This window comes from Epargyreus clarus, unplaced genomic scaffold (assembly GCF_041222505.1).
Source record: "Epargyreus clarus isolate Ecla_fem2 unplaced genomic scaffold, WU_Ecla_fem_2.2 ptg000012l, whole genome shotgun sequence".
NCBI classification, from domain to species: domain Eukaryota; kingdom Metazoa; phylum Arthropoda; class Insecta; order Lepidoptera; family Hesperiidae; genus Epargyreus; species Epargyreus clarus.
Genome location: NW_027332220.1, coordinates 9,874,636 through 9,888,975, shown reverse-complemented (window position 1 = coordinate 9,888,975; position 14,340 = coordinate 9,874,636). Strand labels below are relative to the sequence as shown.

Sequence of the window (14,340 nt, the reverse complement as noted above, 5' to 3'; positions counted from 1 at the left end):
TCCATAAAAACTGTCAATATTTCAAATATTTTGGTGCTATGTGTTGATGAAGAATCAATCGTTTAACTGAATTTAAGTAAAAAAAATGTAAACGATTATATTCAGTATATAGATTATTCCGTCAGTTCTGTCCAGTCTGAAGGTAAGGAAAAGGATTCCTGTACGTAAGGAAGTAAACATGTGGCTCCAGAGAGTCCAGCTGCTAGGCCGGCGCTTGCCTAAGATTAAATAAAATTGCTATCGTTTTAATCATAAAGTGACAAGTTTATTGCGTGCCTATATTTGCTGTGAAATTGAAAAATATTTTATTCATCTATTCGGAATTATAAATTATTATTATAACGCAACTGGGCTTAATCGATCTGTTATTGATTTTTTTTATTAAATATATTCCAAAAACCTGTCAATTGAGAGTTATCTACTTTACTGACAACTTAATATTTATTTTTTCATTTTAACATTTTATTACAGTATTAAACATATTATCTAAATTTGGTTAGCATAGTCTCCCAAGCCGCTCAACAAAAATCTGTAAGTATATGGAAAAATAATAGTTCCACTTTTTTATTTAAAAGGTTCATTACACTGGTTTGAGTTATGCAGACTACGAAAGAAGTGTAGGGATGATGCCACATGTCGAAGAGGAAATTGAAAACAAGTTTGGGTTAGAGTTCAGTGGAAAGTTAAAAAGGTAAGGAGTTATAGATGACATCATACCTATGCAAATTAAACAACCTGACGAAAATAAAACCGATTGCATATATCCTTTTCAGTAAAATATTTTCAAACAATCGGGTTTTTGTTTTTATTATAATTTGTTTATAGTCTGCTCGTTGGTCGCATCTTAGGTGATGACGAGGTGGGTAGCTGCCAAAATAACGAAATGCCCACGATATTATTTCTCAATTATTTTCAATATAAGTAATATGAAAAATCATAAATGTACATGAATTGAAATACGGATAAAGTAATCCGTGATTACTATTTCGTATAAATTGCTATTTCGTGTTATACTTGGACTTTAGGGACTAGATAAAATATATGGTACCTAGTACCGCTGTACTTTATCCTTATCTTAAACTTTTACTTTAATCTGTGCCAAAATAATCAATAATTTAGTCCTTCTGACTTCAAGAATAATGGTTGAACTTGTCGTCAAACTATAACTGACCATCTGCTGGTCTCCGAATTAAAAGGGTTAGGTCATAGACATCGCCTAGTAAGTCTAGTAACACAATATTTTAAACAACCAAATATTGTTCATATATTAAAAAAAACATATATTAAAAAAAACAACAAACACCTTTATTTCAGTGGTGAGCGCGTGATGGGCTTGTCGCCGGCCGGTGCGGCGCGCGCCCGCCTGCGCGCGCGGCCGGAGCTGCTGTGGCCGGTGCCGGCGCACTGGAGTCTGGAGGACGCCGCCACCGTGCCGCTCGCATACTGCCTCGCGTACTACTGCCTCGTGAGTACTTGCCCTGCCCTGCTTATACTGGCCGGTTCCATATTTACGGTGGCTGGTAAAACGTTCAACGTTTACGAATTCGCTCACACAGCCCTCCCGTGGACCTTATCGGAACTAAAATTTCGCATTATGAGTTTTATAAAACTAAATAGTTAATTCTAACATTTAAGTTTACAAATAAATATAAATATAATGCATTTATTTGTAGTATTTTTAATTTAATTTTGATAGTGTTATAGTTCGTTTTTTTTAACTTTTACTGCGGAATTTTAGTTGCGGAACGGTCCACATTAGCGCTGTAGGAGCGAATTCGTAAACGTTGAACGATTTCGAGCAAACGTAAAAACTTGTACAAAGGGTACTGCGCGCAACAACTTTAGAGCGAACTAGAAGTTTGTCGCGGATTATACCGCACTGAAGTCCGCAGGGCGTCGCCACCGTGTACACACAGATTATTTATGGATTATTTATCTGCATATATTATCTACTTAGTACTTATAATAGATCCATTTACCACAAATAAGTAAACGAGATAATACGAGTATGCAATACTTGAAAGTATGATTTGTTTATGTTTTGATACAAGATGTAATGATAAAGTTTAACAATCTGCATGTAACTTATGTGGAGGACCATAACCTTAAGCAAAAACCACGAGTTTCAATGAAACTTTGCAAAAAGAACTTGGAAACCTAATTATACAATTTTCATTGTCCGTAGGTAGAGAGATTCCAATTATTCCCTGGTATGCGCATCTTCGTGGAAAATGGCGTCGGCGCCTTCGGGCAGGCAGTGATAGCCATCGCAGTGGCGAACAATTGCGAAGTGTTTACTACCGTCAATAGCGTTAGCGAGAAACAACATTTGCTCACCCAATTTCCTCAGTTAAAAGGTACAAGAAAATCATCGTAGAGATTCCACATCCATAATCTTTTTATATATAACATGTGCCTAATTGGAAACCTATTTACTTAATTTTAGATGATCATATTTGCGGCACTAGCAACTATGAGTTCGCAGATATGATTTCCATAATGACCGAAGGGAAGGGATGCCATTTTGTCATATCGAGCATTAGAGGTGGATTAATGTCGGTAAGAATTCTTAGATTCGTTAGATTTTTGTTTTTTTTTTAAGAACATCTCTTAGACATGCTGGGACATAAGCTGAAAGTTGAGGGAAATGACACTTAAAACGACTGACGCTGATGTTTAATCATTAACTAATCCAATGTCAGTAATATAAATCATGTTTGTCACAAGATTTAATTTAACTTCATAATAATAATAAAAAAACTATTCCGTCGTAATCATGACTCTTCAGATTTATCTCAACAATGTCCACAGAGTTAATTAGATACCAAAATCTAATCCCACCATACTCATGTACTCAGGTGCACCTATTGTACAGGTGTGCAATTATTGTTTTTTTAACCGACTTCGAAAAAGGAGGAGGTTACTCAATTCGACCGTATATATTTTTTTTTTTTTTTTTTTTTTATGTTTGTTCGGCGATTTTTTCGCGATGCCGCGACCGATCGACATGATTCATACACCATTGTATGCGGCTAGTTTCACAGGGGGTCCCATTTCGAGGAAATTTGAAAATTTCCGCCAGTTTCAATTTTATTTTTTTCATATGAAAGAGTGTTTCGTTGCGGTACTTTCCTACCTTAACATTAGTACGCTCTGCTGATTAGAATTTAAGTTATGGGGTGGAACTCATCATCACTACCCCTGCTTTTTACATATTTTATGACAACTTACCTTCTGCCCACTCAATTCTCATGAAACTTAAAATGAACATTGAGTGTCTAGGTTATCATGATATGATGGAAAATTTGACCTTCAACTCTTCAACCCTGGTAATGCAGAAGTGCCTCCTGCCTCAACCATACAAGTTAGGCATTTGGAACTTATGGATATATAATAAAGTCGATAAGTTGAGATATATGATGGAAAATTTGACCTTCTACTCTTCAACTCTGATAATGCAGAGGGGCCTCCTGCCTCAACCATACAAGTTAGGCATTTGATGCTTATGAATATTCAATAAGGTTGATAGGTAGAGATATATGATGGAAAATTTGACCTTCTACTCTTCAACTCTGATAATGCAGAAGTGCCTCCTGCCTCAACCATACAACTTAGGCATTTGGAGCTTACGAATATATGATAAGGTCTTTGAGTAGAGACATATGATGGAAGATATGACCTTCAATTCCTCAATCCTGATGATGCAGAGGTGCCTCCCATATAAAGTATATAGATTAGACATTTGTTGTAATGAAGTAGCTAAACAGAGGTATATGATGAAAAATTTGACCTTCAACTACTTAGATCTGATGATGCAGAGGTACCTCCAGCCTAAACCACATGAATAAGCCATTTAGTGCTTTCACACATATAACTATCACGCAGATAAATGTAATGTAATGTAAAAAAATGACCTTCAACTCTTTCACTCTGATAATGCTGGTGTGCTTCCAAGCTAAACCATAGGAGTTAGCCATTTTGTGCTTTCATATATGTATTAACGTCACTAAGTAGACACATAGGATGAAAATTTTGACCTTCAAGGTCTTAACCCTGATAACTTGGACCTTCAAGTCTTCAATTCTAGTGACTCATGGACACTGCTGGCCTAAACCACCGTAACTTGACAATTACTTCTTACAAATATAAAATATGATTAATGAATACGTTGTAGTTTTTCTTAACTATTGAATTAAGGTAAATTGGACCGACTCACTCGCAGAGTTTTGCCACCTAGTTTGATTTATTTACTTTTCTGTTCCTACCTAACCTAGCCAATAATGTAGTATCCTATATGAGATACTATCGTGTTTCGCCTATAGTGTTTCGTATTGAATTGGTTAGGTTAGGTTGGAACATATACGACAATGTAAAACCAAGCGAGAAGGGCGCGGTAGCGCCCTGCGAGCGGGTGGGTCCAATCCGTATGAATTCAGACCTTACCTTTATTCATGATCACCTTTATACAATTTTGCATAATATTAATACAAACGTTAGCATACCATCACTAAAAAGGGTGAAAAAAAATATTTTAACAAAAAATAAAACCGACTTCTATGTCAACCTTTACAAAACTACAAGAACGTGATTCGAAAACGTTAGTGTAAATTGAGATGAAAGCTTTTGTATGAAAAAAATCCTTATATTTGCTGTCAAGCCTAATACATTGATCTTATTTGTGTTTCATGTTACTAATTTGTATTCGAAAGGACACCCTTAAATGTGCAGCTGACTTTGGCCTCACAATCATCACAGTCTCTGGACAAGAATGCAATCTCGGCTTGTACTATCTTGGTAAGGAGAGGAACGCCTACTTCCTTAACTCCTCTCTGATATTACAAGAGGACACGGAATTGCTGAAAGTAAGTACTGATGAGTGTTGGTAATTACGGTATAACGTTTGAGCTTAGTTCGCACTACGCATTTTAATCGTTTCTTCCAACCGACTAATCTTAAACTATTGGTGAAAGGCCTACTCTTACTAAGCAGGCTCATATAGATATGTGAAATTTTAACCACAAGTTTTCAATCCTGATTACGCAGATTTCAAATATAACACAAAGTAAATACATATCCGTCAAATCATGACGTCGGCACTTCATGACCTTGAATTACTGATTCAGGAGTATTGCACGCCAAAACAATAGCACATAAAACTGTTAGTTTTTAATTAGTGACATTTTAAGGAGATTCAATTTTATACATATATTTCATTAGGGCTTATGTTAGTGTGAGAAGGAGAGGTGGAGATTTACCGTTAGATCTTATTTAGATAATTCCACGTTACTCTTCAAATCAGAAGACATTAGTGTTTTTATACACTACAGTGATGTGAATTCTGCCCCTACGTTGATAATTTAAATTATATTCCCAGGACTGTTCTACCTGAACCTATTTATTTGTTTAGCAAATAAACGATTATTTGCGCTAACGCTGAACATTTTTTTTGTGGGTAACATAAAAGCCCGGCTATCCGGAGCCTAACATTCACACTAACGAAGAGGTTTGTGTCGGGACCACAGGAGATATATTAATTTTCCCGTATCGCGTGCAGCGCCTGCAGGTGCAGGTGAGCGAGGGCATATTACGCGGCGTGGTGCGGCCGCTGTCGCGCGTCGTGTACCCGGCGCACAGTGCGTCCTCTGTGGGCCGCTGGCTCGCCAACAAGTATCGTTCCGGCTGCTTGTTGCTCCGGCTGCAAGATGAGCCGCTCGCTACACCAAGGTATTAGTATAGAAATGAAATACTACTACACGATATTATTTTCTTCTATACAAAATGAAGGTACTATAAATTTATCTTCTCTCTATTTAAATTAAAGCGAAAGGATACTCACTCACTTGCCAGTTGATCGCAGAGCCTAAGCCACTGAGGATTCATGGTTCTACCATGAAATTTAGACAACACGTTCATTTTATGACCTAGGCGCGCACTAAGAAAGTATTTTGTCGTATTCCACCCCTAAGAGGGGTAAATAGGTTGAAAGTTTGTTTAAAGATTCCGATAAATTAAGATTAAGTTGTAATATTATTTTAAGACGATAACAAATAATAGGACAATATGTCGAACTAAAAATAAACCATAATCTGTAACGAAACATTTGGTTTTGTGTTGTTATTCGTAATGAGGTGAAAAAAGTGTGAAGTGATTTTAATAAAACTAAAAATACTGATGCAAAGCAAATTCTATTTAAACACTTGTATTAAAGCCTTCATTTGTTTATTTATTGATAAATATTACTGTAAGCGATTTTATAATTATTTCAGACTATTTTGCTCTCCTGATAAACTTCAGTTTATATCGTGTGCCAGTGAGGCATTGGGATTAGCACTTGCTGAGAAATTGGTGCAATCAGGGGCCAGAAAGCTACATATTCACTCTCGAAACACACTGAAATATACTGAAACTAAATTAAGGTATGACGACCTTTTCCTATAGAAATAGTAACCTACTACACAACGAAAAGATACGTGAAAGTATTTGCATTATTTAAACGCATCAAGCTCTCTACCTGGCTTGAATCACAGACTACAACCCTAAAAACCAGATGCGAATGCATGCGATTAATGCGAATAATTAATCTATAACCTTATTATCACACAACTGTCATCAGTTGTTTACATTTCATTGTGGAGGGGAGGGTTGGATACCATTATAAAAGGCATGCATTAGGTTGACAGCGTCACTTAGCGATTAACCGTCGTAGAGTCAACTTACCCTGATGATGCTCCGTTTTGGAGCGAAACACGTGTTGGTGGTGGTATGTATGGTGGTGTATATTTTTAATTTTTGCATCTGCATGCATCCTTTGAGGGAGGGAGGGTGGTACATACTGCATGGTTTAAAATATATACCATCATACATATTTGTAGCGGATTGTTGCAAAGTAGTTTTAATCTTAACTTAATAGCATGGATTTCCGCAAAGTAACGCCTGATACAATTAACTACCTAAAAACCAGGAAGGCACGGTTATGGACTTGTTCACAATATATATTTTTACCGTCAGAACTCGTGTGGAACTTGGAAAAAGTTATCGTAACATCGGTAATGTAACCGCAGTACCACAAGGATACCAGGCTTAATACCTTGATTTCTATTCTATGTACTTATATGTGTATTCATATGTTTAATATTATTTTGTACACTTGCATTTGTGTACTCATGGCACCCATTTTACAAGAAAATGAGTGGAGTGAAAAAATAACCTTTTTTCATTTATATTTTAGGTCTTGGCTGAAGGGAGCTATAGAAATAAATATATCTTCTGAAGATTTAAGTAAAGAGAAGAATGTGCGTAATATATTAAATTCCGCTCCTGTAGAAAGCATACATATTGTAACATTAGAAGAATCAAGTAAGCAATCCGGCGATGACCTAAGGATAACGATACACAACTTCGACGTAGAATCGAGAAAATTGTGTCCTAATTTAAAGTAATGAGTGTTACATATATCTCTAGTTATATTTAGGTACATTTTAAATTAAAGGCAACAATAACCATGTTAATTCACAGGTACTTTACCGTATTGAACGAAGGTGATGTCGGGCAGAACACTTGCATTTCAAGGAAGCAAAACTACTTGCCAGCCACAATCCTAAAACTAAAATGTTCTAATTTATGTAAAGTACGTAAAAATATTTTAAAATATATTTTATTCTACTCAATTTTAAATGTCAGTCGGACCTTGTATGTGTGCTAAATATGTTGAGAAAAAAATGATAGTGTGATACAGATATTATTACTAGTCGTAGTAACTAAAATATACTGGTTAATTATAAAATATACTAGTCCAAATCAAAGTTATAGTATACATATATGCTATATATATTGCTATATATTCATAAAAGTGCATAACATATATTTTATATATCCATAACATATATTTTAGGAATCTGCCAAAAATGCGGTATTTGGTCAAGGATTCACGGGATGGGAAGCAGTCAACGCTTTAGAAGAAGCGATGCTGTCGGGAGAGGCCGTCGTGCTCGCAACCAAACAACCCGCGACCCCGCGTTCACTCCTATCGGAAGTTGCAGAAGTGTCCAGTAAAATTGCCTTTTTATAAATACCTACACCACTTGTTTGTTAACAATATGGTAAAAGTTAAATATGATTTACGGAGCCGTGACACAGTCCTTTACTGTATTTCCTATTCATTGCTTGGTACTTTTTAACAAATGAGGTATGAATTTATGAAATAAACTTTCTAGTAAGTGGTCACTGCCATCCATAGACATCCAACGCTACCTAGCACAGATGTACTACCTAAAGTAGATAACTAAGATGGTCACCTTATATGTAAGTCTGTCGTAACGCAAGAACTCCTTCACGCTAAGAAAAGGGGTGACGCTGGTACCTAAAACAAACTACTACTGCTAACCGACATAGCTGTAAGATTTCTGTGCATAGTATATAGTTTTTATATATAGTTTTGTATGTTTAGGTGATAAATATAATTATTATGATGACGATAAATAAATATTTGATAATTGCGATTGTAAAAATGTAATACAAACGTATAGATATCAGCATTCCTGAGGATGTGAAGCCGAATACGAGCCTCGCAGAGCTGGGAGTTACAGCGGCTGAAGCTCGCGCAGTCGTCACTCACTTGCAGGATTCACACAACGTGTCGCTCTCCGAACAGGAAACGCGCAATCTGACGATAAAAAAGTAAGACTAGACACTTAGTATGCCAATTGTAATAATGTAAATCCAATCCCGTAATGTTGGAAACATCATCCAACATTACGGGATTATAAGACCTCAAAATTTTCCCTATGACCTGTGATTCGTGCCAACCTGCCACATTTTTAAAGATTTTTTACATGTATTCCTTAAAATATATCCAACTTATTTAAAAAATAATTTTCACACACAGGTTGCAAGAAGTTGAAGAAATTTTATTAAATTTCAAGTTCGAGGAGACGAAAGCATTGGACACATTCTTCTCCTACATGGAGCCAGACGAACTTGTGGGTACCCTGGACATGATCTTCCCACGTACGCTTATCAGTAAAGTGGAGGTAAATATATAAGATATTATAAGCTTCGTTTGCATAGTCTAATAAAATCCATTTTTAAGTTAAATAAAAGTTGACCGGGTACTAACAGGTAAAGTTAATCTCCAATGAAGTTACTCTCTATTGAGAATTATTGTTACTAGGTAACAGTGTCGTCAGAAAACTTTGGGCATTTCATAAATTAATATTTAATTACTTGAAACTTTCTTATTTTACTTAAACTTTTTAAAATATAATGTAATTGTTATTTTATTATTGGACGTCTTGATTAGATGCACAAAATCATCTAATTCTCACTTGCGCACAATCTCAAATGCTCGCCCAATTTTATTTGCATTAAATCAAGTATGTGATTTTTTCGTAATATATTAATGTTTTAAACGTTATGACCGCTTTTTAATCGATTGAAAATAAATAAATAGCAAGTTAAGTACATATTAACTGGCGAAAATTTGACATGGTCATTGTTGCCAAACTTATGATTCATGTAACTGGATTGGAAAATCGTGAGCTACATAATATTATGTATACATCTCACAATAATATCAGTTCAAAATCATATAACCAGAGGTGTATTTAAATATCACCAACCATCAATTCTAATTTCACAAGGAGGTTAATAAATAATTACCTAAGTCATGATACGTTTGCAAAATGTCGTAGAGTAACGAGATAGCGGTGGAGGAGAAGCACGTGGTGATCGTGCCGGGCATGGAGGGCTGCCACCTGCGCTTCAAGCAACTTTGCGAGCGGCTGCAGCTGCCGGCACTGCTGCTGCAACCCGGCCTCGAGTATCCGCATGAAACTCCTGCGCAACTCGCTCAAAGATATGTGCAGGTACTGCCAAACAACATCTTTTTAAAAACGCGATATAGACTTGAAAATAGGATTAATTTACCTTTAAAATAAGTATGTACATACATGTACGCTTGATGTAACCAGTTACACCAAAGGAAATAATAATATTTTGTTACCTCGTCAACATCCTTCCAACAATATATTGTGACATAGGCAAACTAAATTTCCAAAATTTACATCAGATTCAAAAATTTACAATAGTTATTCGAAAGATTATTTCGCGATACCGCGACAGATCGATATAATTCAATCGCCATTGTATCCGGCTAGTTTAACAGGGGATCGTAATACGTGAAAATAGTTAAATGCTTGATATCCGGGAAATCGGAAAAACATCGTTTCTCATAAAATTAAATAACTAGAATATTCTTGGACCAATTTCAATTTTCATTTGAAAGGGTGTTCTATTGCGGTACTTTCGTATCTTCACATAAGTATGGTCTATTGATTGGATGTATAGTAACATGATATGATGTAAAAATTTGAACTTCATGTCTTCAATCCTAATGACGCAGGAAGGCATTTGTAGTTTACAAATATAAAATAAGGTTCTTAAGCATAAACATTTCAAAAAATGACCACATGATAAACTCCTAAGTTCTGACGCGGGAGTACTGGCGCTAAAATCGTAACCATATACAAGCTGTTGGTATTTAATTATTGACTTGGAGGTTTAAGTTACTCAGTACCACCAAATTAGCTGCGATATGGTCCGTATAGTGCATTACGCATTTTCGTTTGAATTTTTGTATCCTTCTACGTAGTGACGTTATGGTGTAGTTATGCTACGTGTAAATAGACACTATGTTAAATTTTGCGTTTCTAACTTCAAACCTTAAAGATTCTCATATAACGTTACAACATTCATTTCCTTGGTGGAATTTCAAACATATATGTAGGTATGTACATTCATAAATATTTCATCAGAAAATATGTGAGGGCTACCCGCATGCGTGTAGCCCGCGACCCTCTCTCTCGCGAGGTTCTGCGCGCTTTTAAAATAGTTGCAGACCGCTGTTCTGTATTGTGAGTTTATTATTTATAGAATAGAAAATCATTCACATTGACTTTTAAAACTATATGCATTTTTTTCTGATCAACAACCAATAGAGGTAAATTGATATTACTACATCATTTCAGTATGCGAAACATATGTCGGCCCGTGGAATTTGGTCACACGCTAAAACTCTCTCCACTCTGTGCTTTGTCCAATCACGCCAAAAGAAGTACAACTTCAATAACTGTTTTTTAATTAAATTTTCTTTACTTATAATATTTGCTTATAAATAAATGGACTTTCGGCTTCTAGCTTCAGTAGTTTAGGCACAGCAAGTCAATTCGTGAGGGAGTATCCTTTTCCTTTTACATAAAGAAGATTCATGCAATTGTTAGTATGTCGTCACTAAAAAGGTTGATATTTTGTTAAAAAACTAGTTTTTTCTGTTTCTCGAAAAATACAGCCGATTTCAATGTTTTACCTAACCAATTGAATACGAAACACTATAGGCTAGGCTAAATGAAACACTATTCCATTGGCTAAGTTAGGTTGTTAGCCAATTTGTAAATAAACTTTGAGTGGACATTTTTCTATAAATTGGGCACATTTACTTTAAAAAACGCTTTGTGTAGAAATATTTCCAAATTCGTAATCGCTTTCCAAGTACATATTATTTTGTAAAGCTAACAAAAATCTGTGATTAAGATTTACTTCGAGTATATTCTTTGAAAATAATATTTAAATACCATAATACGATTATATCTTAAGAAGGTACATTCTACAAGGTTCCTTCCACAATGTTATCTTCATGGCGAAAGATTAAATTAAATACATTAATCTAGAATATTACATGATACTCATCCGTGACAAGTTTTCCATAATATACTATTCCACAGTTCCGGTGACCAAAAAGCTGTCGGCTACTTTGCACAAAGAAAATCTTGCCGTGCAGCAAGGTAACGCCGCCAGCGTTTTGGGAACCATGCCTCACATGGCAATTTTAGATGGCTCATTTTACTTATAATTTTTAAATTTGTAAATAATTTCTTTTTTTTAGTTTATAGTTTAATTTATTCCACACTGCCATATATATTTCTGTTTACAGATCCTCCTTAAGAACATGCGGTTTGAAGGTCATTTCTACATATTGGGCTACGAAACTGGAATAACTGTTTCTCTAGAAATGGTGTCTATTTTAGAAGAACGCGGTCAGTATGATTGCCTTTCCTTGAGATATTTTACTGTATTTTATTATGTGTAATCATGTGTAAATTTTATCTATATATTATCTTTACAGGAGCAATTCTTCTATATAGATGTACACGCATATACATATACATATGTATGCAGATGTATACAATACTGTATATGTATAAGATGTATATAACATCTGAATCTTAGAAATGGCTCCAACGATGTTCATGAAACTTAGTATACCGGGTTTCAGGGATGATAAATCGATCTAGCTAAGTTACATTTTTAGAAAACGAGCAAAGCTCGGTCTTCCAAATACTGTCCAAAATAGACCGACCAAGCTGAAGTGGAACTTATAGTAGAACTTAAAGCCTCATTAAATTAACGATTTCTTTTAACATACTTATATCAAATTAAAAATTCTGACCACGGTGCTGTGCGCTGGCTAGTCGTGTGACATGACTAATTTGCCACTAGATGAAGTGTTTAGCTGTAGATATTGAGCCCTCCTATTTAAATAGTCAGTTTTGGCCTATTTTTATTTAAATAACTGAATGACTTTATTATTATTTTCTTTACATATAAAAATTAAAACCTTACAACAAGAATTCATGTAAACAATATCTCCTTACAACAGGTTTAACTGGTACTGTATTCTGCGTGGGCGGCGAACCACGAGCCATTAGCGCAGCTGTGGACGAAGTAGCAAGAAGTTTTAATTCCGAAGAGGCCCTTCAAGAAGCAGTAGTGCGACACATTATGCAACTTATGACGGACAAGCATGACATCAATATAAAGGAGTTAGACTCAGTATTTAGAGAAGGATTGTCATGGGAGAACAAGGTGGATGCCTGCGTGCGATTGTTACTGGGGAGTGTGCCGCATTCCGCTCAGTACGCTCGTCAAATGTTACAAAACGCATACGCGCGGCTACAACAGGCCCGGAAATGTGAGATCACGCCGCGGGCTTTCCATTCCGAAATAGTGGCCTTGCTGCCGGCCTCGCACCCGCTGGACGTCAGCGAGCTGCAGCAGTTCTCGCGGCAGCCAGTGCAGCTGTACCAGCTGCGCGCGCCGCTCGGACGCGCCGCGGACGACCTCCGCTGTGCCGCCATATTTAACCGTCACCTCTCTAGCGACTTGCGAATGGAATTTCAACGGAAGAATCGTTGCGAGATATATAGAGGCACTGAAGATTCAGTTGCCTTGAAGACGAAACATTAATATGTGAACTTGTTCGAAATGTTCATAGCATTGCTCCAATTTTAATTGCCAATTATTAAAATAAATTTTATATATAACATACTATATACGCCTTTGGCAATTAAAATTGGAGCAATGAAAATATATAGTATATTATATATAAAATAAATATAAATATATATTAAAGAAAACCGGTTTATTTGCCTTAGCAAAATGTATTTGCGGACAAAGAATACGAGACACTTACGTATAAAAAAAAATTACTCTTAAAAAATATAAGAAGTTTTAGTAATAGGGTTCTGTTTCTGTTCCCTTTGGGTACGGAACCCTAAAAATGACAGACAGACAGCAAGGGCATAGGCTAAGGTTCCTGTTTTTTCCTTTTCCTTACAGCACCCAAAAAATCAGGTTATTGTAACGAAATTTGCGACATTTAAAATGCGAAAACACTGTATACTTTTTAGGCCTCCAAACAAAAAAGTGGAACCCTTGTAAGTTCTTTCCTATCTGTGTCTGTTTCTCTCTATCCGTCGGTCCTTGACAATGCGTTATCATAACTTTAATACTTGTTTTTACAGAGTTCAAAAAAGGAGGTTATCAATTTGTATGTATATATTATTAAAACGGATGTATGTGTGTATGTATGTTTGTCCGTGTCTTTCTCCGTAACTCATGGGCTTTCTGGTTACAAGTAACGAAACCTGCGTTTAAATATTAAATACTAGTAGAACATATTTATAAACATTTTGTTTAATTATAAGTATTGTATATATATAAATACATATGTATGTGTGTATGTAAATTTGTCCACGGCCATCTCCGTAACAATTTAATTGTGACCATTATATATTTATATTATTTATTGATAACTGCTAAGACAGCTTAAACACATCCTGATTTTGGAGCAAGCGTTACGAAAATTATTATTTGGCTTTCTGGTTACAAAGAAGGAATCCCACGTTTTAACATTAATACCAGACGGTTAAAGGTGGTAGAACTCTCAGTGGTTCGACTCCGGCGGCACCACCGCCACACCTATTTCTACCTAATAACAGCAGTGTT

General features: G+C 35.8%; 1 protein-coding gene across 1 annotated transcript in view; it reads left to right on the top strand.

The window, feature by feature from the left end:
- LOC140746502 (fatty acid synthase-like) overlaps positions 1-13,345 on the top strand; it is a 30,239-nt gene extending 16,894 nt beyond the window's left edge. The window contains exons 23-37 of the mRNA XM_073078657.1: positions 576-691; positions 1,315-1,465; positions 2,186-2,357; positions 2,447-2,559; positions 4,710-4,862; positions 5,555-5,724; positions 6,267-6,416; positions 7,229-7,435; positions 7,516-7,627; positions 7,892-8,048; positions 8,526-8,676; positions 8,885-9,029; positions 9,690-9,863; positions 11,987-12,089; positions 12,713-13,345. Of these exons, the coding sequence (XP_072934758.1) occupies positions 576-691; positions 1,315-1,465; positions 2,186-2,357; positions 2,447-2,559; positions 4,710-4,862; positions 5,555-5,724; positions 6,267-6,416; positions 7,229-7,435; positions 7,516-7,627; positions 7,892-8,048; positions 8,526-8,676; positions 8,885-9,029; positions 9,690-9,863; positions 11,987-12,089; positions 12,713-13,299 (2,661 nt within the window). The 3' untranslated portion in view covers positions 13,300-13,345. The remainder of the gene's footprint in view (positions 1-575; positions 692-1,314; positions 1,466-2,185; positions 2,358-2,446; positions 2,560-4,709; positions 4,863-5,554; positions 5,725-6,266; positions 6,417-7,228; positions 7,436-7,515; positions 7,628-7,891; positions 8,049-8,525; positions 8,677-8,884; positions 9,030-9,689; positions 9,864-11,986; positions 12,090-12,712) is intronic.
- The last annotated feature ends 995 nt before the right edge of the window (positions 13,346-14,340 follow it).